At 37.5% G+C, this 26,616-nt stretch overlaps 3 protein-coding genes across 4 annotated transcripts; 2 read left to right on the top strand and 1 right to left on the bottom strand.

Moving 5' to 3' along the window:
- Window positions 1-7,789: 7,789 nt before the first annotated feature.
- On the top strand, window positions 7,790-17,983 carry LOC114716667 (protein CELLULOSE SYNTHASE INTERACTIVE 3-like). The gene is given in 8 exon segments (XM_028901698.1): window positions 7,790-7,866; window positions 8,171-8,308; window positions 9,167-12,230; window positions 12,916-15,380; window positions 15,382-15,458; window positions 16,104-16,558; window positions 16,962-17,078; window positions 17,385-17,983. Coding segments are annotated over 6 exon segments (6,318 nt in total). The 5' UTR covers window positions 7,790-7,866; window positions 8,171-8,308; window positions 9,167-9,188; the 3' UTR covers window positions 17,547-17,983.
- An 809-nt stretch (window positions 17,984-18,792) lies between these two features.
- On the bottom strand, window positions 18,793-21,352 carry LOC114716668 (aspartic proteinase Asp1). The gene is made up of 8 exons (XM_028901699.1): window positions 21,090-21,352; window positions 20,615-20,732; window positions 20,286-20,512; window positions 19,959-20,192; window positions 19,685-19,823; window positions 19,401-19,595; window positions 19,245-19,317; window positions 18,793-19,150 (listed from the first exon to the last, which is right to left on the bottom strand). Exons 1-8 carry the CDS (start codon window positions 21,275-21,277, stop codon window positions 19,056-19,058), a joined length of 1,269 nt encoding a protein of 422 aa, XP_028757532.1. The 5' UTR covers window positions 21,278-21,352; the 3' UTR covers window positions 18,793-19,055.
- Window positions 21,353-23,764: 2,412 nt separating this feature from the next.
- LOC114716670 (dnaJ homolog subfamily B member 1-like) lies at window positions 23,765-25,237 on the top strand. Of its 2 annotated transcripts, none has more exons than XM_028901701.1 (3): window positions 23,765-23,953; window positions 24,024-24,491; window positions 24,627-25,237. In XM_028901701.1, the coding sequence occupies exons 1-3, from the start codon at window positions 23,781-23,783 to the stop codon at window positions 25,087-25,089; spliced, it is 1,104 nt and encodes a 367-aa protein (XP_028757534.1). In that variant the 5' UTR covers window positions 23,765-23,780; the 3' UTR covers window positions 25,090-25,237. The 2 variants fall into 2 exon arrangements, with proteins under 2 accessions (XP_028757534.1, XP_028757535.1); XM_028901702.1 differs by having other exon boundaries at window positions 23,765-23,957; window positions 24,034-24,491.
- The last annotated feature ends 1,379 nt before the right edge of the window (window positions 25,238-26,616 follow it).

The following is a 26,616-nucleotide window of genomic DNA, read 5'->3' as shown; positions in this document are numbered from 1 at the left end:
GTTATGCTATTTTTCCCCCTCCATTGATTGCAACATGAATGCGGGGAAAGAAGGAAACGTGAAGCTAAGCTGGACAGAACATCATTAACATATATATTTTTCTTTCCAAAAGAAGTCTCCGAGCACAGAGAGTTGGTGAAACAATGAAGTTGACCACGTAAAATCCATTTAAAAAAAAAAAACAATTAACTATAGCCAATTTTTTTTAGCCATTTGCTAAACGGAAGAAGATGTTAAATAAAAGTCAAAACAATTTTTAAGAAAATTCAAGCACCTGAAAGTTGAAATCGGACAATTTATTTTTATTCAATATATTTAATTATGCATGTCCATTATGAGACGGGTAAGCCAATGCTTTTATTTTTGTCATAATTTTATTCTAAATAAATGTTTTGTTCGGGATGTTATCTAAAAAGCCCATGTCATCTTATATGTTATATTTCCTCAAAAAATGGTGAAGGAGCCATGGACTCTCCAGATGATGCGGGCCAAAAACCCTAATAGTCATCATGCAGATAAAAGTTATATCTCTGGACTCATCTCGCTTGTAATTTAACAGGAACAGGTGAACAGTCTATGTGAATAACAAAGTACTCATATTAGGTCTTTTTAATTAATTTGATTAAGAAGACCTTGTATGACATGTTTTTCCTAAAACACCATAATTATCTTCTTTAATATCCTCTCTATTTCTTCTACTTGATTATGGTTGAGAGAGTATCTATACGGGTAATTTAGAAAAAATTGATAAATATTTATATTTAGAATTAAAATCAATTAATAATTAAGTCCTATATTAAGGACCGGAAGAGGATACTGTGTAAATTGTAAATAATGAGTAATTATACGGGTCAATTTCCAATTGAATTAAAATTTTGCGCTTTAGGACTTGACGTCTCCTCCTGATAAGATTCTTTTTTCATTCACGATCTTTGCGAGTTCAACTTCTATCAAGGGGTCATAAAGTGTCGGTAATTGAGTGTAACTTTGTATAATTAAATAGATTGTTCTATTTTTTTGCTGGCTGGTCGATAGTGTTAGGTAAACTTTATCTAAATTAAATTAGCAAATGGAATTGTCCATATGATTACATGGTTGAAGGCAAAAGTGTGCGTGCGTGGTGGTTTTACACCAAGAATTCATGAGAATTTAAAAATATGATATTTCACACGCCCAGGCTAGTGGGGGGCTGCCCGGTAATTAACACTTCACACAATTCTAATAAATAAAAGCAAATGATGCTTCTCCAGATGATTACGCTAATGAAGTTAAATAGCAACGAGGATTATTTTCAATAACACAATCATGATCTTACACTTACACCGTTACCCGTAGCCCCAAAAAGGGGTCATGAAAGCATTTCCCAGATTCAGCCGCTCCTGTCATTATAATGTTTTAGAAAAACAGGCGAACACGCATAATTCATTCATCTGTAGTGGTTTAGTTAACTTCAACCAGTTTGATTAGTGCAAGCAATCCTTTTTCATCCACACACAATCGTTTGCCCTTTCAAATACTACTCATCAGAACGTTAGACTTTCACTTTGCACGATAACTACGAAATGAATCACACCCCCAAGAATGCAGAAAAAGGTGCAGGAAATTTAACAACCCATTGAAAAGCTGATTAATCAAGAAATCTAGTTAAACTTGTGATCCAAAGCAAAACCTTAATTTTGTGTGATTATGGAATGAAGAAATAGAGAGAGAGGAGGGAGGGAGGGATGGGGCAGGGAATAATAAAGAGTGAGAGGACTAGACTGAGAGCACATGGGGCAGAGAGAGAAATGACGTGTGGGTCATAGATCACAGCTCAGTGAGAGTTATTTTAAGCAAAGCTCTCAATTTCTTTTCTGTCTTTTTCTGTCATTGCCTTCCAAATCCATTCAATTCAATCCCTCCCAACTTCCCTCTCCTTTGTATCTTTCCCTTCCTTGTCTCCTCCATGGCCACCTTCTTCTCTCTCTTTCCTTTTTTTTTTTTTGGGCCCTTTAGGCTCTCTTTCCTCACCTTTGGTTAGATCTACTACTCTGTGTCAGACCTATGTATGAAAAAACATACGATAGTTAGTTATCATCTAAGTCTGGAAGTCAATCATCATTTTCTCCTTTATGTTTGGATTAGTTTGACTTTGCGATATAGTATGAGTATGTGATAGAAGTTTTGTTTTACAGAACATAAAGAAAAAGTTTTGTTAAATGATTGTGAGAATTTGCCAAATAAACAGTAATTATTTTGGAATGGTAGTAAAATTCTTCAAAGCAATTTTTGAATCGTGATCTATAAGAATATGAGGTAAGTATATAACATAACTTTTGTTTTGGTTTACTGAGATGTTTTGGATTAACTTTTTAGATGTGATTTTATGATTAACCATCTAAAATGGGTTTTGTTTCATGTAAAAGTTTTTATTTCTTAGTGATTTTTTTTTTAAAACTGTAAAAATGATCACATCCTTTGCTACTCTGACTTTAATAAAGTAACTATACCCGATACATTTGGATAGAGATCAAAGAAAAAAAAAAGTGTGATTATATGAGTATACACATCAAACCTTCCTTGTGTCTCCCTCACTCCTTCGAAGCCATGACGATATGATTGCTGAGGATCTTTTCTTGTCCCCTTGAAGTTCAATAACAAAATGATGCGGATATTTTTAATTTAAATATAAAAATAATTACAAATAAGGACATTATCGGATCCATATTCATGAGCTTTGTATTTATGTCCCGCGTCGATCTTGACCGCCGAGAAGGAGGATGACAGAGGGGGTGTTTGGATGGAAACCAAACCATGATTTCAAAAGTACTTTTATGATTTACGAAGTAAATTATATGGAGGAATTTATCTCGTTTTGCTGAAAAATAATTCTGATAAGTAATTTTTTAATGTTACCAAATACCCCCTAACCCCCATAAATAAGAACGATATATAGCTTTGGCTAATACTTTCCCGTATGTTACATAAAATTTTAAAATATGAAATTAGCATTATGGTTCATAAAAAATACGTTTTATATCTGTTATTAATCAATTTTATGTTAAATTAATAATAAGTGCATTTTGATCGTCCTCGGATCCCAGCGACTATGGCGGGGCATGGTTCTCTGTTCAATCCCACGCAAAAGTGTCGTAACTATGATTGAAAATAGGCTTTAAATTTCCGAAACTTTTCTGGCCAGTAAATTTTGGCATCTACTGGCTCCTAACTACCATACCTATCCTCCGGTCCTAATTATAAAACCAATTACTAATTTGAGGAGATTAAAGAAGTAAGTTGAGTTAGTTACTTGTCCTAAATAGGTATTGTCTTTCCTAAAATATCTGTTAATCAAGTGTGTTAACTAGAACTATAATTATTAGAAGGATTATCTGGGAAAAATTGAGTAAATATGAGAGACAAAGTGAATTGAGATCTTATATTTAGAATTAAATAAAAATCAAACAGAGTCTTATATGAAGGACCGGAGGTAGTAGTAATTAATTAATTTTTTCAACGAAAAATAGTAATGAAAACTACTGGTATTAGTTGTCAAGTATGGTCAATTGGTCGCTATGTATGCTACTCCTTGTTCCACGTACGCGGAATTTAGATACACACAACGTGTAAAATATATACTGAATAATAACAATAATAATAATTTCAGCAAAAAAAAAAAAACAACAACAATAATAATAGTGATAGATAAAGGGCAAATATGCACTATATTGAATCAGTGTTGAAGGAGAAGGATGGGCGGCTTGCTCAACATGATCGGTATGGGCGTTCCCCACCACATGCATCTCGATTTTTCAGATCCCATCCTCAATAAGGAGGTTTGGTGGGGGTGGGTGGGGGGGGAGGGGGGGACATAAAACTCAATTCAGTTGAACCGCTCAAGACTCTGTTAACAATAAGACTAGTCGAAGACTAATTCACTAATTTATTAGTTTGTGTGATTGATTTGAGTTGGATTTTTATCCTCAACGTATACCAATATCTTAAGAAGAATATCCAGTCATAAAAAAAACATGAAGAATATCAGATATATCTTGGAATGTGTTTTGAGAGAAAACTCATTTAGCAGCGGAAGAGTTAATGCTCTTTTGGAATGTTTAATTGTTTATGAGCAAATTTTAATCAGGATCTACAGGATAAGAGGCAAATATATGTGAAAAGATTTATTCTAACTGACATGAAACATGCTTATAAGTACTTTTGAACATGATTCCAAACAAGCATTTTGTATTTGCTAGCTGTTGGGAGAAAAAAATTGGAATAAAGAAGTGAATGAGGGGAAGACAATTCAAATTAGTAATTAGTAATGTAATGATATTATTAACAAACTGTTAGTTGAGATAATAAATAGTCCTATTCCTGTAGAGAAGATAATACAATTTTGAATGCCAAGAAATATACTTATTAAAAGCGTTTTAACCTTAACGTTTCCGGTAAGGATTAATGTTAAGCTTAAAATAACTTGAAAATACTTTAATTTATGGGGAAAAAATAATGCGTGACATTTGATTTGACCAATAATAATATGGAAGCAGCGTACATAGTCTGCAGGATGAGGACATGGCTTCTGATGGATTCAACTCAGGCATCATAGTCTCCTGCCACTTTCAAGTTGTAACGAGTGATCGTGTAATTTATATAGAAGAAAGTAAATATCGTATCATTTTTCAATAAAATAAAATAAAAGATAAGAAAGGGTTACGCCTCGTACGCATGGCTGACTGCCGACACTGAAAACAACCAATAAATTATGATTTTATACTCCCGTGGTATTTTGGCACAAAAAAAAAAAAAAACCCGTGGTAATTTTTTCACCTGCAGAATTTGCATTCTTAATTCACTACGGATAAAAAGTATTACCTACTGTTCTAATCTTCTTTTAAGTTGTAACGAGTGATCGTGTAATTTATATAGAAGAAAGTAAATATCGTATCATTTTTCAATAAAATAAAATAAAAGATAAGAAAGGGTTACGCCTCGTACGCATGGCTGACTGCCGACACTGAAAACAACCAATAAATTATGATTTTATACTCCCGTGGTATTTTGGCAAAAAAAAAAAAAAACCCGTGGTAATTTTTTCACCTGCAGAATTTGCATTCTTAATTCTGATTACGGATAAAAAGTATTACCTACGGTTCTAATCATAAGAATTAGTTGATTAATTTAAGAAGATTAAGCAAATAAGTTAAATTAGTTATTTATAATAAATAGGTATTATCTTTTCTAAAATATCCTTGTTAATCAAGTGTGTTGGCTATAACTACCATTATTAGACGACTATCTTGAAAAAAATAAAAAATATAAAAACAAAGTCGATAGGGGTTTTATATTTAGAATCAAAATAAAAATCAAACAAGATTTTATATTAAAAATCGGAGATAGTATTTTTCTTATCAAGTTTCTATTATTTTCTAGCTGCTGGTATATACCAAATGATTTGGACTTGACAGGACTTGAGTATAGCAGTTGTCTGGTTGAGATTTTCCACCCTTCAAACTCGCGTAGTAAAAAACAGTGTTTTTGAGGGTATTTTTTGCTACAAAATACTATTTTGATCTTTAATATAAGACTTAATTATTAAGTTAATTTTAATTCTAAATATAAGGCTTATTTGTCATATTTATTAATTTTTCTTAAAATTACCCTTATAGATACTCTATCAACCATAATTAAGTAAATGAGAGAGAAAGAATATTGAGAAAAATGATTATGGTGTTTTAAGAAAAACATATCATATTTTTTTATAATTAATCAATTTACTTAACTTCTTTAGTCTAATCAAATTATTTAAATAGGTTTTATATTAAAGATCGGAAGAATATATATGTTTATTTCTATGGGTATCGCGTAAGCTTTATCACCAACGCAACAGTGTTGATACAGAAACGTATTTAAAGGCTTAAAGTCATTGAATTAAAATATTATATGAAAGTCGAATCTGTGATTTGACGATAATATATACTTGTTAATTTAGATGCGCACTATTATTTTAATATTCGAATATGACATTAATCATGTTTGTAAGGAGGGTTGTCCCCCTGCCCATATGAGCAGCCGTGGACGTACCATAATAAGGTGAAAAATGTAAAATTATTGGAACAAGACATGGAAGTATGCAGAAAAAAATACTTTATCCAGTTTTTAATATAAGATTTAATTGATTTTTTATTTTTATTCTAAATATAAGATTCAAATCTATTTCTCTTTCATATTTATCTTTTTTTCCCTCAAGATAATCCTTCTAATAATGATAGTTCTAGCTAATATAACTTGATTAGTAAGGGTATTTTATGAAAGATAATACCTATTTATTATAAAAACTAATTTAACTTATTTTCTTAGTCTATTCATATTAGTTAACTAGTTGTTACCAGAGGTAATATATAGAAAGGAAGAGATTTCTTTTTAGCGACCCAGAAAAAATAGTCAATCTCCTTCACAAAACGTGGGGGAAATGGTAATAATGATTTAGTTGTTGGGGCCTGCCCCACACATTTGGTGTTGTCATCGCAAATTTCGTGCCCTTTTAGATTAGTTGTAAGGGAGTGATTTATAATATGAGAAATAAATAGAAAAAATCACAAAAAAAAAAGATTTTGAAATTTGAAAAACACAGATAAAACCCGTAATAACTTCACTATGGGTTTTGACAACTCCATGACATATTATTATTGTCAAAAACATAATGAAATTATTACGGGTTTCTACCTGCATCTTTCAAATTTTAGGGTTTTTAATTGTGATTTTTCCAAATAAATATACCAGGAAAATTTTATTTCGCACAAACTGCATTAATTAATTTTTTAGAACCCGCAGACGGGACGCCTACCTTTCAAGCTCCCCAAAATAAATTTTTATGTATTTGAATAAGAATGCAAATTAACTTTATAAAGAAAGAAAATACAACAATAACACTAGCTTAACCACGAGTCTTGAATTCAAGGTATGAAAATATAACATCTTAGAAGCTAGGGGTATCAATCTTAATAGTTTTTGTTATGTCTTGATTTGAATTAGTGTAAGTTTATTATTATTCCTGAAAGATAGCCGACTCAATAGATCAGGTGTTTACCCATAAAAACAAAAAATACAACAATAACGAGCCAACACAAAATCTTGGGCGTGACTGCCAATTCCAACTCGTGAATTTAGAAGTACATGCTCCCTCCTAATATGTAGTGTATTGTTTTAATTTTCATAAATAAAAGAATAAAATTGAGGTAAGTACTGTATCATCTTGAGGATGCACAATTACCAAGGGAATATAGAGGTTGACCAGTGAGGAGTGAATAGAAAGCCATTGAAACCGGAGGAGTGCAATAAAATCCATTTTTTTCCCCCTGAACAAGGAATGCCACTGTTCTGTTATCCATCGCAAACAGCTCGCCCTGTCCCTCCGGAAAAGCAAAAGACTCGCAGGTGATAAAGTAAACTGGCATATTTACAGTTATACCTGGGAACAGCCAAAATTGGTCAAAATCCCCAGAAGATAATCTCAATGGTAGTAGTAGTACAGTAAAAAAAACAGAACGAAATATTTTGCTCCCCGTCTTCACGTACCCCTCCTGGCGGCAAAATCCTGATCAGAAAAAAATTCAATTTTTTTAAATTAATTTTTAAAAGAGACGGGATCAGGAGAAAATTACCCCAGAAAGGAAAAACTAATTTTTTTTAAATCAAAATTTTTAAAAGAGAGGGAAGCAGAGAACGGAAAAAAACAAAATAACGCACACATGACATGAAAAGGAACAAAAGGCCCCAACTCTCTCTCCCCCCCCCCCCTTCCCTCCCATTTCACTCTGTCTCCATGTCTCGTACCTCCGTTTCTTCCTCCATTGACGTTGCTGTCATTCAGGTCCTTCTCAGGTAGTGAATTCCTATGTCTCACTTCCTTGTTCTTATGATTTCCTCTCTTCAATTCTTCTGCCCCCACTTTCCTCACTGTTTCAACTCCAAATTGGCCTTTCTCCACCCCTAGTCCACTCACTTCTATTTTGATCTGTTTTTGCTGCCTTACTTCTCTCACTTCTCACCTTGTTCTTTTGGTGATTCTCTCTTACTTACTTCTCCCGTTCCTTTCTCTCTTCTCCTATTGAGCTTGCGTAAAGATCTGAGTTCGATTCCATATTTGATCCGTTGGTTTCCCTTTTTTTTTTTTTGTTCCTCACAGTGGCGGGAGCTCGCTCTAGCTTTGCAGCTTAAAAAAATTCGGACGGGAAATGGCGCTGAATTGAGGTGTTTTGCTGAAGAATGAGGCTTCGGCGCTAGTCAGAAGGAGGCAATTCTTCGGCATTTGCATTTTTGCGAGGTAGCGTCTCTGGCAGGACTTTCAATTTTGGTTTTCCTTAATTTTATACATTCCGTTTTTGCGTGGTTTGCGGTGTCGCATGTGATACAAGGCCTTTTACTGTTATGTCTGATTTTCCAGTCCAATATTTACTCATCATGGTTTTAATTTGACACGAGCATCTCCAGTTAATGTGACCTCTGGATTGTAGTGTTGTAGCATGCACCACCCGTCACATTTACTATTGAATCAGTCATCAAATCGGAGATCTGAGTTGTACAATTCGACTACCTTCCCTATGTTGTGGGGTGTTTTTGTTAGGACTCACTGATAATGTTGCAATTTGTAGAGTAGCATTGGGTTACCCCAGTAGCTCCCTCTCTTTATCTAACGTGGATGCGACAAATTTCTGATCTTGTTGGTTCTGCTTGAAAAATGGTCCTGGTGAATTGTTATATAACGAAAACAAGGAGAAGTAAACGCATGTCTTTTGACATCTCTCTCTCTCTGGGAAAGACGTTGGCTTGGGATTTGAATGTTTCAGAATTTCATTTCAATTTTCCGGCACCCTAGAAGGAGGGTTTAAGTGGCTTATCAGAGCAAATGTCAAAGTCTACATCTCCGGAACCGCCACTGTCCATTCATTCGTCATCTTGGACTGTCAATATTTATGTTCATAATCCCTAGCAGCTATTTATTTGATTGAAGTTATGCATGAGCTTTGAACTTTTATTACCTGGAAATTTTTTTTATGACGTGTTCGGATTTCTTTTTAATGTTTAATTGATGATCGAGAAGGCTGAGATAAGTTAGACATGGCATCCATAATTTCTGGATGTGAAAGTACTAACAAGTGATGTAATTACCGTTTTCATCCAGGGAAACTAAACCGGCCGAAGAAATGGATGATCCAGAATCTACAATGACTACAGTTGCTAATTTTGTTGAGCAACTGCATGCCAACTTGTCATCACCACTTGAGAAGGAATTTATCACAGCACGTTTGCTAGGCATTGCCAGGGCAAGAAAGGATGCAAGAACACTTATTGGTTCTCACGCCCAAGCAATGCCATTGTTCATAAGCATTCTCAGAAATGGAACCTCTCTGGCAAAAGTTAATGTTGCTGCCACTCTCAGTATCCTGTGCAAAGATGAGGATTTGAGGTTAAAAGTGCTTCTTGGTGGTTGTATCCCACCTTTACTGTCACTTTTGAAGTCTGAAACCACAGAGGCAAGGAAGGCTGCAGCTGAAGCAATATATGAAGTTTCCTCTGGTGGTCTTTCAGATGATCATGTTGGCATGAAAATTTTTGTCACAGAGGGTGTAGTTCCAACTTTATGGGATCAACTAAATCCAAAAAGCAAGCAAGACAAAGTTGTGGAGGGTTTCATCACTGGGGCATTGAGAAATCTGTGTGGTGACAAAGACAGATACTGGAAAGCAACATTGGAAGCTGGGAGTGTGGATATTATTGTGGGTCTTTTGTCTTCAAGCAATGCTGTTGCTCAGTCAAATGCAGCTTCTCTGCTAGCACGACTGGTGCTGGTTTTCAGTGATAGCATCCCCAAAGTAATAGAATCTGGCGCAGTCAATGCTTTACTTCGGCTTGTTGGTCAGGAAAATGATATTTCTGTCCGTGCAAGTGCTGCTGATGCTCTAGAGGCCCTTTCATCAAAGTCAACTATGGCAAAGAAAGCCATTATCAGTGCAGATGGTGTTCCAATTCTTATTGGGGCTATAATTGCTCCTTCTAAAGAGTGTATGCAGGGAAACGGCCAGGAACTGCAGGAGCATGCAACGCAAGCTTTGGCAAATATTTGTGGTGGCATGTCATCTTTAATACTATATCTTGGAGAACTCTCCCAATCTCCTCGCCTAGCTGCACCAGTTGGTGATATAATTGGAGCTCTTGCTTATACACTGATGGTGTTTGAGGATAAACATGATGTTGATGGGAAGCCTTTTGATGCAACTCAAATAGAGGATATTCTAGTGGGACTATTAAAGCCTCGAGATAACAAGCTGATTCAAGAGCGAGTATTAGAGGCCATGGCTAGTCTATATGGAAACATCTATCTCTCGAAATGGCTCGAGCATGCAGATTCAAAAAAGTTTCTTATTGGACTCATTACTATGGCTGCTGCTGATGTGCAGGACTATCTTATACTCTCCTTGACAAGCTTATGTTGTGACAAGGTAGGAATATGGGAGGCCATAAACAGAAGAGAAGGCATCCAGTTACTTATCGCAATGCTGGGACTGTCCGGTGAGCAGCATCAAGAGTATGCAGTTCAGTTGCTATCAACTTTAATTCACCAGATTGATGACAGCAAATGGGCAATCACTGCGGCCGGAGGAATTCCTCAATTGGTTCAGTTATTAGAGACAGGATCGCAGAAGGCTAGAGAGGATGCTGCTCATATTCTGTGGAACCTGTGCAGTCACAGTGAAGATATTCGTGCATGTGTTGAAAGTGCAGGGGCCATACCGTCATTCTTATGGCTTTTAAAGATTGGTGGACCTAGAGGACAAGAGGCTTCTGCCAAAGCACTTATTAAGCTTGTGCGAATAGCTGATTCTGCTACCATTAATCAATTGTTGGCATTGCTTCTTGGGGACACTCCAGGCTCAAAGGTCCATATAATTCTTGTCTTAGGTCATGTACTTACTATGGCTTCACAGATGGACCTCCTTCAGAAGAGTTCTGCAGCTAATAAGGGGTTGAGAACTCTTGTTCAGGTTCTCAACTTATCAGATGAGGAAACCCAGCAACATGTGGCTTCTGTCCTAGCTGATTTGTTCAGTGCAAGACAAGACATTTGTGATAGCCTCCTTGCCACTGATGAAATTGTGCGTCCTTGCATGAAGCTTTTGACCAGCAAAAATCAAGTAGTTGCAACTCAATCAGCTCGAGCATTGGGTGCTCTGTCTCGTCCAACACACAGTGGATCTGCCAATAAGATGCCTTATATTGGAGAGGAGGATGTCAAGCCACTAATTAAATTGGCTAAAACTTCCTCCATTGATGCTGCTGAAACTGCAGTTGCTGCACTGGCCAATCTTCTCTTTGATACATCTATTGCTGCTGAAGCTTTGGCAGGAGATCTTGTTTCATCTTTAACAAGAGTTCTGGCAGAAGGATCTTTGGAAGGCAAACAAAATGTATCACGCGCACTTCATCAGTTACTGAAACATTTTCCTGTTGGTGATGTTCTGAAGGGAGATGCTCAGTACCGTTTCACTATTCTTGCACTTCTTGGTTCCTTGAGTGCTATGGATATGAATGGAACTGATGCTGCTGAGGCTTTGGAAGTAGTTGCACTGCTTTCCCGGAAAAAACAGGACGACAATTTCACTTGCACTCTGTGGTCTGCATTTGCAGAAACACCATCCAATTTAGAACCTCTTGTACGCTGCCTGGCTGAGGGGCCTCCCCAAGTGCAGGATAAAGCAATTGAAATTCTGTCTAGACTGTGTGGTGATCAATTAGTTGTTCTTGGGGATTTGTTGGCTGCCATGTCTAGATCCATTATTTCATTAGCTGATAGAATGATGAACTCCTCCAGTTTAGAAGTTAAAGTTGGAGGAGCTTCCTTACTCATTTGTGCTGCAAAGGAGCATAAAGAGCTGTCAATGGATGTACTTGACACTTCTGGGGACCTAAAACCATTAATATATGCTTTAGTAGATATGCTGAAACAGAACTCTAGCTGTTCATTAGAGGTTGAAGGGAAAACTTCTAGAAATTTTATGGTGAAGAGTGCATTTCAGGAAGTTGATCTCGATATTCCTGATCTGGCCAAAGTCTCAGGTGTTACTGTTGCCTTGTGGTTACTCTCAATCATTGCTTCTTCCAATACAAAGAACAAACTCACAATTGTGGAAGCTAGTGGACTTGAGTCTCTCTCTGAAAAGCTTGCAAACCATACTTCCAATCCGCAGGTATGCAAATTTGAGCTTTCAAAATTCAAGTTCCATTCAATATTAATGCAATTATTTGTTCCGTTCTGTTTATTTCTTCTGGGATATCTTTTTGGTGTCCTACTGTTTCACGGACATCAAGCCTTACTGCTTCAATGCTGATATGCCAAACACACAAGTTTCTACCTACGCATTTGCTGCATTATGTATGCTTGAAAGGGTCTATTTGCCATAGAACAAACTACAGTAACTTGAAGGATGTAGGACTGTTCATTTTTGTGGAAAATGTTGCTACAGGGGACAAGCAAATATTGGGTAGTGGGAAACAGAAATAAAATTTGGGAAAGAAGAGCAAAAGAGAAAAGTATATGGATGTCCATTAATCATATTAGGATTATGTCTATACTGATTAAAAACTTATGGTTTATTATGTCACTCTTAACATGTTAGTTAAAAGAAATAGATTTGTCAAAACAGTGAAGTAAAATGAAAGGTGCTTGACAACGACTGTTGTTTATGAGGAGCTGAAGCATGATCAGTGAAGAGTCAACACTCTAATGGCTTAAGTAATGCAACATTTTTCCTTCAAAAAATTAATTGAATTCCTATGTTTGATTATTCTTGCAGCTCCACACACTTATGGTATACGTATTTATGCATGCAAAAAGTTTTGGGGGCTAAATAATATAACGTGTTTTATTGACAGGCTGAAATTGAGGATGCAGAAGGAATATGGATAAGCGCCTTGCTCCTGGCCATTTTGTTTCAAGATGGAAATGTTGTTCTATCTCCAGTAACAATGCATATTTTACCTTCTCTCTCTCATTTACTGCAGTCTGAAGAAATGGCATATAAATATTTTTCTGCCCAGGCTATGGCTAGTCTTGTTTGTAATGGTAATAAGGGAATAGCTCTTGCTGTTGCAAACTCTGGTGCCGTTGCCAGATTGATTTCTGTGATTGGCTATTTAGAGTCAGATATACTAAACACTGTTGCTTTATCAGATGATTTTTCACTGGTGAGAAATCCTGATCAAGTAGTTTTGAATCACCTTTTTGAAATTGAAGATATAAGATTGGGGTCTACTGCACGGAAATCTATACCTCTCTTGGTGGATCTATTGAGACCAATTCCAGAAAGGCCTAGTGCTCCACCAGTTGCTGTTAAAATCTTGACATGCATTGCAGATGGAAGTGATACAAACAAAACAATTATGGCTGAAGCAGGCGCTTTGGAAGCTTTAACAAAATACCTGTCTTTGAGCCCTCAGGACTCAACTGAGGCCAGCATTTCGGAGCTATTAAGAATACTATTTTGCAATTCTGACCTTATTAAACATGAAGCATCAGCAAGTTCCCTGAACCAACTCATTGCTGTTTTGCGTCTTGGATCAAGAAATGCTAGATATAGTGCAGCAAGAGCACTTTATGAACTTTTTGATGCCGAGAGTATTAGAAACTCAGAATTAGCTAAACAGGCCATTCAGCCTTTGGTTGACATGCTTAATACAGCATCAGGTAGCGAGCAGGAGGCTGCTCTAACTGCATTAATCAAATTAACATCTGGGAATTCTCCAAAAGCATCTATTTTTGCTGATGTAGAAGGGAACCCACTTCAGAGTTTATACCAGATATTGTCCTCCGCTTCATCCTTGGAACTGAAGAGCAATGCCGCACAACTCTGCTTTGTCCTTTTTGCTAGCAGGAAGATTAGATCTGATCCGCTTGCCTCAGAATTCATAGAACCCCTTGTTTCACTGATGCAGTCTGGTTCTGATCTGGCAATAGAAGCTGGGGTTTTTGCTTTTGAGAGATTATTGGAAGATGAACAACATGCGGAGCTTGCAGTAGCCTACAATGTTGTGAATCTCCTTGTTAGTTTGGTTGTGGGTTCCAACTATCAGCTGATTGAGGCCACCATATCTGCTCTCATCAAACTTGGCAAAGATAGGACGCCATGCAAACTAGACATGGTTAAAGCTGGCATTCTTGACAATTGTCTGAAGTTACTTGAATTTGCACCTAGCTCACTGTGCTCCACAATCGCTGAACTATTCCGCATTTTAACAAATAGTAGTGCAATTGCTAGAAGTTCAGCAGCTGCAGAAATTGTAGAACCCCTTTTTCAAGTTCTGCTCCGTCTAGATTTTGACTTGTGGGGACAGCATAGTGCCTTACAAGCACTTGTAAATATATTGGAGAAGCCACAAAGTCTTGCAACCTTAAAACTAACTCCTAGCCAAGTTATTGAGCCCTTAATCTCTTTCCTGGAATCCCCATCCCAGGCCATTCAGCAACTTGGCACTGAACTGTTGTCTCATCTTCTTGCACAGGAACATTTTCAGAAAGATATTAAAACAAAGAATGCTGTAGTTCCTCTTGTTCAACTTGCAGGAATTGGAATACTGAACTTACAGCAAACAGCAATAAAAGCATTGGAGAAAATATCCAAAAGATGGCCAAAAGCAGTTGCTGATGCAGGAGGCATTTTTGAGCTTGCAAAAGTTATTATTCAAGATGATCCTCAGCCACCACATGCACTCTGGGAATCAGCTGCTTTGGTTCTTTCTAATGTGCTATGCTCCAATGCTGATTATTATTTTAAAGTTCCTGTGGTAGTTCTTGTGAAACTTCTGCACTCAACAGTTGAGAATACCATTAGTGTAGCACTGAATGGCCTAATGATTCATGAAAGAAGCGATGCTTCAAGCGCTGAACAGATGATGGAAGCTGAAGCTATAGATGTTCTGTTAGACCTTTTAAGATCTCATCAATGTGAAGAAGCATCTGGGAAATTACTTGAAGCTTTATTCAACAATGTGAAAATAAGAGAGATGAAGGCATCTAAGTATGCAATAGCACCGTTATCTCAGTTTCTGTTGGATCCGCAGACCAGATCACCGTCTAGCAAGCTTCTTGTTGCTTTAGCTTTGGGAAATATTTCCCAGCATGAAGGACATGCTAGAGCTAGTGGTTCTGTTTCTGCTTGTCGTGCATTGGTAAGTTTACTTGAGGACCAGCCAACGGAAGAAATGGTGATGGTTGCTATTTGTGTGCTGCAAAACTTCGTCATGAACAGCAGGACTAATAGGCGAGCTGTTGCAGAAGCTGGTGGTATACTGGTCATTCAGGAATTACTGCTGTCTCCAAACCTAGAAATTGCAGGACAAGCAGCTGCTGATCCGTTTTTTATTTTCTACTCACACACTACAAGAATATGTGTCAAATGAGCTGATCAGATCTCTGACAGGTAGGTTAATCTTGTCATGCTTGTCAATACTATAGGCAATCAATTGTGTGCTTATGTTGTCAAATTTTCTTTATCTAACTTCCGAATGTTAGGAATTCATTTAAGGACTCTGTTTTTAAAAGGATGGAGTTCCTAGCAAATTACTATTACCTCGTTTTACTATCTTTTCATGTTTAAGGAGGAATGATGCCTAGTAACGAACATTTTATCCTGCTCACCAAAAATAAATATGGAAAGAAACGATTTTGAAAACCCTAATTATATAGCATTGATCTGTGAAAATATGCACACGCACGCAAGTGCACACACCCTAGTGAGAAACGTCTACGAGGTGTATCCAAAGTCTTGATTCCAGATTGACTCTAGCAAAATGATGATAGGCCAAGATTTTCTGGCGCATAGCATCAAATCAATTACTTTTTCTTACTCTTCCCATTTTTTTTCAATATAAATCCTTGATCTGTATGCATAGTGAGAAATATGATTTCTCACTTATGATGAAGTGATGTTTTTCTTATTTTGTTTTATTATTGAGGAACTATTTTTTTTTTCCTGGTTTAGTGAAAGGAAAAATGTGCATAGTATTCTGTTGTTCCTTCTCTGCGCAGAATATGTAATAGCTTGACATATTGGTTTGTGATGCAGCTGCACTGGAAAGAGAGTTGTGGTCAACAGCCACAATCAATGAAGAGGTTTTGAAAACTCTGCATGTCATATTCACAAACTTCCCTAAGCTCCATGTGTCTGAAGCAGCAACTCTATGCATTCCTCATTTGGTAGGAGCTCTCAAATCTGGTAGTGAAGTGGCTCAAGACTCTGTACTAGACACCTTGTGCTTGCTAAGACATTCTTGGTCAACCATGTCAATAGATGTAGCAAAGTCTCAGGCTATGATCGCTGCTGAAGCCATTCCCATCCTGCAAATGCTCATGAAAACCTGCCCCCCAAATTTCCACGAGAGAGCAGATAGTCTTCTGCATTGCTTACCAGGTTGTTTGACAGTCACCATTAAACGTGGAAACAACCTCAAGCAAGCTATGGGAAGTACAAATGCATATTGCCAGTTAACAATAGGCAATGGTCCTCCCAAACAAACCAAGGTAATGATCCTTCTAGATAATAAAGTAGATGGCTGCAGAAGTGCAACTGCAAAGGCTCCAGCTAGTATTTTTCCGTCATGTGTGTTTGGTTGAAGTTCCTTAATTTTTGTAGGAAGCTGAAAATATAAATAATTGGTTCTTTGCTATCTATTATTCTCTCGTTTTAAAATATCACAAACCTTACTTTTTGCTCCAGGTCAATCAACAATATACCTGAAGTTTCAAAACATTTTATTTGAAGTCATCAATCATCTTTAGGCGCAAGGCACAGTTTAGCATTTCTTTCACACGCATAGAATTTGCTAGTTTTCATATCCCAAAATTCCAATGGCCCTAGTTAGTTTCAATTTTCTGGTTATCTTTAAAGATTGTACAGCTACCACTCGTAATGTGTTTCTGTTAGGTTGTAAGTCACAGTATTTCGCCAGAATGGAAGGAAGGATTCACATGGGCGTTTGATGTGCCTCCAAAGGGCCAGAAGTTGTACATCATATGCAAAAGCAAAAATACTTTTGGCAAGGTAACTTCTTATTTCTTCTTCAAGCAACGTCTCACGCTCTGCATGTCCACGTAATATGAATGACTACCTGTTTTTCTGAAAGAATGAATTACTTTTCTCTCAATAGTTTATGCAATTCTTACTTTGCTGGTTGTGGGACCTCCTCTTTTTTTTGCCGTAAATGACCATACTTATTAATTCTCTGTTGGTTGCCTTTGAGGGAGGCAAGCTAAAATGAGTAATTGGCCCCTGTTGCCATATTGATGTAAACGGATCCCTGCTCTTTCTTTGAGGTGACTGACGGCAACTCTGCTTAATTTGCTACAGGCAACACTTGGAAGAGTTACCATACAAATTGATAAAGTAGTAAACGAGGGAGTTTACAGTGGAATATTCAGTCTTAATCACGACAGAAACAAAGATGGTTCTTCCCGAACTCTTGAAATTGAGATTATATGGTCCAACAGGATCTCTGATGATGACCTTTGAATCTTGACTCAGGCTGCAGCTCTGAAGGGATTAGTGAAATTTGTTTTTTGCTGGTAATATGTTGTCATATGTTGGAGGTCCAGTTTTGCAGTCTGGCAGATCAGGTTGCTTAAGTTGCAAGTGTAAATTAGTCTTGACAGTTTTTCAGAGGCGAAAGTTTGGAAAGGAGGCTATCCCACGAAGTGGGAATATAAAGATGGTTAAATTGTACAGGTCCCTCAGTCAATAGGAATTAGCTGCATAAAGCAGAGGAAGAAATCTCATTATAAGTTAAAAATGATATCAAAGGCGTTACTTTTTTTCCCCCAAAACCATCAGGTGGCTACTTTTTATGCTTGGAGCCAGGGTATGGTAAAACGCTATGATCAGATATGCCATTTTCCCTGTATCACGAACAAGCTCTCTTTTGACATGTTTACTCATTCACATTCTCAACACGCTAAGGTACAGGCTGATCTATCTTTTCGTACTATATAAGGTCTTGTGTTTACATTCGTACGACAAAAACTTGAACCGACCGACCTGATTGATTCTTCCTATATGAGTTCTTATGGTTTCTTTCCAATTTCCATGCATTAAAGCCGTGCCCATGTAATGCACTGCTGGTCTTGGAAATAAGTGCACAGCTTCTTGATAAGGATTTGTTAATGTGTTCCCCTCTATGGTCCGGATAGTCAACTTCAACCGCATATTATAGTCACTGTCAAAATTTTCTGCTGCTTTACCTGCTCTTTAAACTACTTCTGAAAGACTTTAGTGTGAATCGTTTTCCTCTTAATAGACAGGTCATAGTCGTGATGATTCCATCGCATACCAACACGCATTACCGTAGAAATTTAAGCTTCTGAGGTTTCTTATGTCTAGCGCATAAAACTCGCGTGGGCGTTATTTTTCTTCCCGCTTATAATTTTTATTTTGGAATAATTTTATTTTTTTGGTACTTCTATAATAATTATAATTAAATGTAACATGCCACCAGTATAAATATTCAGTATAAACATTGATATTAGGATTATCAATACGAGACAGTTGAAGTTTTTTAATCCATTCATCTAATTAAATAGTACGTCTAATTAAAAATTGGAAGTTTGAAACTTGCAATATGCATGTAACGCTGGGTGTGATACCTACCAAAGAATATTTTTAACACAAAATATTCGATGTTTATTATATTTTATTATTGGTACCCAGCAGTAATCGTTTTTATTTAAAAGCACGATGGATATTTTTGAAATAAAACTAATATTTTATTTTATTTTCTTGGTAAAAGATTATACTATCAATAATCACCCAGCCAGGCAGCCAGCCTCCAGTTTTCACATGGGCATTCTCTGTTTAAAAGTTATTCACAATACGCAATGTCACAAGTCTCAGTAGGGGGTGAGATGCTCAGGTTAAAAAAAAAAAAAGGTATGGGCTAAGATGCCAAAAATCCACTAACAAGTCTTGACCCACACTGTAGATTCAACAAAGCCCTATGCACAACAGCACAACAAGGATGATCTAGGCTTACGACTTTGAAAGCTTATCACACTTTGCGGGAATCCATCCGATCTGCTTCTTCTCGTTGTCATAAATCACCATCTTATCTTGCAAGAAAATGTCTGTTCAAATTCAAACCCATGAAGGAAAAAAGGCAATATAAGCATCACACATGATTAAATTAGAACCAAAGAAAAAGGGGGTTTTGTTCCTTACCTCCAATGATGTTAAGATTTCCCAGTCCAGCTTCAGAGCCGTTGAGAATTCCCAAGCAGACGTTGCCTTGTTTCTGAAAAAGAACGGATCCCTCTAAGAAATTTGATTTGGTTTCATTTGTTAATCTCATGGGGGGAGGAGAATTGAGTAGCTCACAGTAAGAATGAGATAAGATGATGGTGGCAATTGCAGCTGCACATTCTTCATCCTTGTGAAGCTTAGTGTTAAAGGCTTAAAAAGGTTGGCGACATCTCCTACAGATTTGAATGGCTTTGAACCCTTCCAGCAAACAGGAAGGGACCGATCGGCCGTTGCTCTGCTCAATGGCTTCCCCTTCAAATCATCAACCATCTGAACAACACTTAAAAGCATCACTACCTGATGACGCTGTATAGATTATTATCTGAACAAAATCAATAAAATGTGGCCCTTGATCTCACCGTATTGACAATGGCTTGATAAGCTTTGGAGTTGAAGTATGCGTAGGAGCTCCCACTGTCAAAGATAACCTGAAGACCCTTCACAGAGGTTGTCTTCGCATTGAAAAGCAGATCCGCTGGCCCAGAGACGTAGTGTTTTCTGAAACCAAGATAGCACGTAATTTCTCATTAATTATTACTTTGCAACCGAAACTCTGTTTTTTTTACAGAGATGGCTTCATTATCATCAGTTCAATGATCAAGATAACTATTCTTGTCTTATTTCAGAACTTACACGGAGGAACCAGGTGAGATTGGGGTCCAAGAAACTCCAGAGGAGGGAACGAGATGATCTCCGAAAAACAGAAAACCTCCCCCACGCCCACTTAGGCAGTGGCCCACAACATTGCGAATCACACCCAGAGAAGTGAGCTGCGACAAAAGGCTCGACTTGCCATTTCCAAGACCCAACACTCCAGCTGTAGATGGCGGTGACGTTGGACCAGAATAGGTTTGATCATACCCACACCTATACACACACAAGTTCGTGAGGATGAAAAATGGAAGGAGGCAGTGTGACCGTGAGAATTACAGAGACAGCTGAGTCATGAATAACACTGACCCGAAAGCCAGCCTGGGACCAACAACCGACCCATTGGTGAGCCGAAGGGGGATATAGTCTCGGACAAGCACGCCCATTGATGAGCCGTGGTCTGCATACTCAATCTCATAGTCGCATTGCTCATTGGGGGATTGGCAGTGGCGCCTCGCTGATGACTGGACTACGCCACACAACTGGTCCCCACAAGGAACAAGGTTCTTGTGCGGCTTATACTGCTGACTCCGAGGCTGCACAAACACACATATCCCATTCATGAATTCATAGGGTCCAAATGTATAGTATCTTTGATTTGGCTTTAAGGTTTTGATGGTAGTGATCGGGGAGTTTACCTTGGTGCAACCTTTACACGGTGCGTCGCACTGTACCCAAGTGAGGTCGCTCCCGGAGTCAATGTCAAGGTCGTAAGCTTTTGGGGGATTGCCAATGTTAAGGGAAACCGAGTAGTACCTGCACACACAGAAACATGCTCATGTTTTGATCTATCTATATTATGATTCAAATTTCACGAAACAAATGAATTTATTCTTGAAGATTCGACTACTATAAGGAACATTGTTGTTTGAAATTGACCGGCCGGTCAACCTGGAATAAAACAGAAAAGTTCCATATAAACTAACATAACTCTGAAATGTCCTCAGACAGTAGGCAAAATTGACGTTAAAGACTCGGAAAACTCTGATTAATTCATACATATACAAGAGCTAGCGGAAATAAAGCTCAGAGGCCCTTAAGAAAAACAAAGAGAGAAAAGGGAGAATGATGAGGCAAGGAATTGAAGGATCGAGAAATTTGAAGCAGACATACCCAAGGGGGTACACGTTCCCTTGAACCCGAAAAACAACGGAGGAGCCAATGCGATTATTAGAAGTTAATGGTGGTGACTTTTTGGCGAGACTGGGTTGAACGACGTCCGAGAAACAGAGAGGGAAAATAGCAGAGAATCCCAGAAAGAAAAAGAGGGTCATCGCGATTGCCCTGTATTTCACTTCCATCGCCCTCGTTAAAGGGATAGTGCTGCTTCTGGAGGAGGTAGTATGGACGATGAAATGAAGCAAGGAGAGAGGGAATTAGGGGGGAGAGTGAAGCAGAGCGGGTAGAATATAGCAGCGTCCCCAGGCCGTGTGTTTGAGGAGGTGGACCCAGCTTGGACTTTTCAAGGATTCCCAAACCCGGATTTCTGTGTTCCCACTGGGCACGGTGGGGGGCACTTTTTAGGGCAACCCGTCATATTCACCAGAATCCTTAGAAAATGAAGTGAAAAGGACAACGTTGAAAATTGGAAGTTTCCTACGAGCCCAGTGAACGCGTCCCAGGAATGGCGAGTTTCCGAGAAAATAAGTGCAATGACCGAGTCGGCCTTCTAGAACTCACCCATCTATCCTCAGCCCCCAACGAATCGAGTTTCCAGCAAGCCCGGTGCTTCCCATTCAATTCATACTTTAGGCTTATCGCTCCACTCGGGACTCTTGTTACATTCACTTGGTTTTTGTTTTGTTTTGTTTTGTTTTTTTTTCCTTTTCCCTTTTTCTTTTTTTCCCCTTACGAAAAGACATAGATTCGCCGCAGTCAATACTGATATTTAAACACTTTAATTGTATAGAATTGAACGTTAAAAAAAAAAAGAACTGAAATTATTTTTAAAGAAGAATTGAACGACTTTCAATCTTGATTTGCATCGCCAATAATGTTCCTATTTTAGCACTGAGAATATCCTGCTAATGGCTAATACTGTTGTATCAATCAATTCAATTCTACACTTGTTAAAACTTGTTTGAAATAACTTATAAGTAACTTTTCAAACGTAAATTACAAAATACAAACTAAATATATGAGAAGAGTTTTGTCTCGACTTACATGAAAATATTTATAAACACTTTTACAACATTGATCCAAACAAGCCCTTAAACGAAGAACTTGCACTGCTTTTTTTCTTACACACGCACACTCTTGTATGAAAAGTTGGACATTTTGCCCTGTTTCAGCTGAATTTTCAGTTGTCTTTCCATTGTCAGATTTTTCATTACGCGCCTTATATTTTATACCTGTTTAGGTTAATCCAATTATCCAATACTCATAGTTTAATTTGTATTGAGGGCGAAATGAATACAGGCCATGGCCTTCTAAGAGTCAGCTTATTTTTCAGAAGACCCCACAGAAAGCCTATTCCACATTTCCATTAAAAAATGACGGAACAAGGGAAGATAATGTTAAAGGCCTGTGGAATATTCTACATGTAATAGTTTGGACGCTGACGAGGTAAGACCCACAAAAAGAAAAAAGCAAGCACGTCGTCGCTTGGAAGTATAAAAGTAATTATCTATCCGCGTTGTGTGACGTAGAATAAGAATCTTTTTATTACTATCGGAAAACAAATTTTTTGTTTGAAGTATAATATTAAAACATCATTTTAGATATCTATCCATAATATAAAATTTATGAAAATCATTATTTTTTAAGTGATGAACAATGCAACCCAATGCCACGCGAAATGTAGATAATAAAATTAGCAATCTAGCTAGCTTCTTCCACCCCGCAGGACAAAATTGCACAGCATGGAATAGCTAGTGGGCTAGAGCCAGGCCCAAATGGGTAATAAACTATTGGGCCTAAATCAAGCTCGCACCATGGACTAATTTTGACCCCCTCTTTTTTTCAAACCAGGACCACCAGTTTTGAGTTATGACACATGTTCACAGCCACTGCATTAACAACAAATTGGATCTAGTAAAAGTGACTAATCCCTTACAAAATGGCTAATTAAGATTTAAATATTCATTAAAAGAGATATTCATATTTAGTGTTCGATACTGTTTCAAATAGAATTGCTTTCCATGGGTAGCAACAAAAAAAATGCCACATCACATTTATTAAGGTGATAGCGAGGCAACAGTTTTTATTTAAGTTATAATACTACCTCCGGTCCTTAATATAAGATCTTGTTTAACTTTTATTTTGATCCTAAATATAAGACCCCAATCTATTTTGTCTCTCATATTTATACATTTTTTTTTCTAAAATAGTCTTTCTAACAATAATAGTTCTAGTTAATACACTTGATTAGCAAGGATATTTTAGAAAAGACGACACCTATTTAGGATAAATAACTAACTCAACTTATTTTTTTAATCTCCTCAGATTAGTCAACTGGCTTTTATAATTAGTACCGGAGATAGTATGAAAATACATCACCCTACTACTCTGTCCCTTCTCTAACCCGGAAGAGAATATGCGCGCGGTGCGCCTATGCAAATTTCCCAACTCGTGCTAATCGTAAATATATTTTCTAGTTGCTGTTGTCGTTGTTTTTAAAGGAAAATGTGCATGCAATGGAAGTTTGCATGAATGATGGCATGTAAGGGGCTGGCTTATCCTAAATAATTGATGTTGCTAATAATAAAAGGCATGCTGTTTGGTTGTTGATGACGCATTGCGGTTCAGATTATTCAGTCTTTCCGTCTCCCTCCGCCTGAGATCCATCCCTCTGTCTCTCGTCTCATGGTGGACGTCTCTCCCGTAACCTCCATTCGCGACCTCAACAGAACCAAATCCTACAAATCCCTCTTCAGAAAATGGTTTAGCTGTAAGCAGCCATCGTCCCCTCCTGGCTCTCCCCTTCCCGTTCTTGATCCCAAACACGACCTCCGACGGCGAACCCCATCTCCTGATCACCGGGTATTCAAAATCTGTTCTGATTAATTTGCTTGTATTATCAACACCTGCGTTCTCATAATTATGATTCCGGACTCAGGTCTCTGTTGAAGGAGGAAACCCAGAGGAGACGAGTACCGCGAATGTTGTGATTCAAAGTTTCAGATCTTGCGATGCCAGTTTGTTGAGAGGCCTTAATGACGATGCGAGCCCTACAGGTAATTTATGCAGACATAAAAGCCTTGACAAGTGCTTTCCTTCTATCTCTGCTCTCTCTAAGAACGTGAGCAGAAAGAGTCGCACCCCAGCGACGTCGCCGATTGCTCGGATTAACGTCAAGAGCAGGGAGAGGGAGAGGGAGAAGGAGAAAGAGAGCAATGATTCAGTGCATAACAACCCTTGTACGCCCAAAAGCGCTCGTCGCATTATGTATTCCAACTCATCGGGTATGCTTAAACCCCCACCAATCGAGCAAGACCTCGAATGCACCCTCGAAGATTTGTGCTTTGGATGCAAGAAAAAGGTCAACCTCACCAGACATGTCCCCACACATTCTGGGTTCGTGTTTTCACCGCTTGTTTTATCTATATAGCTCCCATCATTTTTACTTTAATGTCTCGGCTTTCAAGAATTCTTTCAACAATGTGCTGGAAAATTTTGAGTCTAGTTACAATGCTCGCTAATTGTGAACAGGGAGGATGTGGAGGAGGAGGAAGTGTTAACGATAAATGTAAAGCCAGGATGGAGGAAAGGGACAAAAATAAAATTTGAAGGAAAAGCGAATGATGGGCTTGGAGCATACGAAGAAGACGTGATCTATTGCGTCTCAGAGAAAAGGCACGACTTGTTTACAAGAGAAGGAGATGATTTGGAGCTGGGTCTGGAGATTCCTTTGGTCAAGGCTCTCACTGGCTCTACAATTTCAGTCCCACTGTTGGGGGGAAAACGCATGGATTTGACAATGGATGATCAAATCGTGTACCCTGGCTTTCGGACGATAGTCAGAGGCTTAGGCATGCCAATGTCAAATGATCCTCAAAAGAGAGGGGACCTGAGAATTACTTTCCTTGTACAGTTTCCCACACAGCTCACTCACGATCAACGATCCCAGGTTGTTAATATTTTACAAGATTCCGGTCGATTTACGACTTTCTGATATTTATTTCTCTTCCATGTTTGAGATGCTTCTCTCTTAAAAGTAGAGTAGAATTTCGGATGGAGATTCATAGTGCAAAGCGAGATATTCCATGTGAAGTTCCATTTCATAGTGCAAATAGTATAAAGGGTAAATTGAAGGACGGCTTTAATCCCGAGAGAATTGCAATCAAAATCAAAATACGTCACGCATCGTTAGTACCTCAGTGATTTGCAGAGCCGCTCTGTAGCTTGGTTACATTTTCTTGAGCAAGAATGACTAGCTGCACAATTTCCATGCTACTCAATTGATTACCTTTGTTTTTTTGTTGTCCTTACAATAATTATGATGAAACGCATGTTGATAAATGATAGTAATATACTTCAATAAAAAAAAAAGATAAATGATAGTAATATGCTACTTTTGGTCTTAAATATAAAAATAAGTTGGCTCCCAAGTTTATAATATATTTCAAAAAAACATTTTATTGATTGTAAAGTATTTTTATCCAAGTGTAGTTCCAAAACATGCGATTAAATAAGGATAATTCAAGAAAGTTAACACATATTTGTTACAAATAACTAACTTAAATGATTTTTTAAACATTTTTAAACTAGTTATCTAATTTTTATACTACTTCTGGTCCTTAATATAAGATTTTGTTTGACTTTTATTTTGGTCATAAATATAAGACCACAATCCACTTTGTTTCTAATATTTATGTATTTTTTTAAAAAATAATCATTGTAACAATAATAATTCTAGCCAATACACTTTATTAGTAAAGATCTTTTAGGAAAGACAACACATATTTATTACAAATAACTAACTTAACTTATTTTCTTAATCTCTTTAAATTAATCAATTAACTCTTATAATTAGGACCGGAGATAGTATTAAGCAATTGGACATTACTGCAGATTCAGCAATTTTATTTTAGTTTATTTCACTTTCTTGTGTCAAGAGTAAATGATGTTATCTGATCTGACGAATGAATTTTTGTTTTGGCCATCGGGATGCACAAACCTAATTACGCCAGATGTTATTTTTTTAGTAATATCTTACATTGGGGTTCCTCCTCCGAAAATAAATAAAGGTGGTAAACAACCATGACGGCTTTTAAAAAAGAGACACCATGGCATTGCTTGGAGCCAAAGAAAGTAACAGGGAAATCTATGACTTTGGTTCTGTAGTAACAGGGAAATCTGTGACTAGCCTGGGAAGTTTCTAGCCCAGAAAGCAAGCTTTTGGTTCTGTTTTCAGTGGAATTGGTAAATTTCTCAAAGCTAAGTTTGACCATGACGTAAGTGATAGTCGCGTATCACACTGGCGCTTCTCCTACGACCCCTTCTGTTCGCTCTAAGATTCCTTTCCTTTAGTGCTTCACACTCGCATGCTTTTTTAAAACTCTCTCGACTGATGATTTTATAAAATTAATTAATTAACAGAGCATTTCCGAAATTCAATGCAAATAAAATAAAGGGGTGCACGCTGTGGCCCTATCAATTGAATAAAATAGTCAAGCATATGACGAAGACGGGGACAGAA

This window comes from Neltuma alba, unplaced genomic scaffold, assembly GCF_004799145.2.
Source record: "Neltuma alba isolate B1F8T4 unplaced genomic scaffold, ASM479914v2 tig00011685_pilon, whole genome shotgun sequence".
Classification (NCBI taxonomy): Eukaryota; Viridiplantae; Streptophyta; class Magnoliopsida; order Fabales; family Fabaceae; genus Neltuma; species Neltuma alba.
Note: the sequence above shows the minus strand (reverse complement) of the source record. Positions and strands in the feature narration are given on the sequence as shown.

Excerpts from the sequence above, each read along its gene's own strand:
- LOC114716668 (XM_028901699.1), bottom strand. The coding sequence starts at position 21,277 with ATGGAAGTGAAATACAGGGCAATCGCGATGACCCTCTTTTTCTTTCTG. Across the intron at positions 20,733-21,089 it reads GGGAACGTGTACCCCCTTGG|GTACTACTCGGTTTCCCTTA; the intron begins GTATGTCTGCTT and ends CTGTGTGTGCAG. Across the intron at positions 19,596-19,684 it reads ATCAAGCCATTGTCAATACG|ATGGTTGATGATTTGAAGGG; the intron begins GTGAGATCAAGG and ends AGTGTTGTTCAG.
- LOC114716670 (XM_028901701.1), top strand. The coding sequence starts at position 23,781 with ATGGTGGACGTCTCTCCCGTAACCTCCATTCGCGACCTCAACAGAACC. Across the intron at positions 23,954-24,023 it reads CGAACCCCATCTCCTGATCA|CCGGACTCAGGTCTCTGTTG; the intron begins CCGGGTATTCAA and ends ATAATTATGATT. Across the intron at positions 24,492-24,626 it reads CATGTCCCCACACATTCTGG|GGAGGATGTGGAGGAGGAGG; the intron begins GTTCGTGTTTTC and ends AATTGTGAACAG.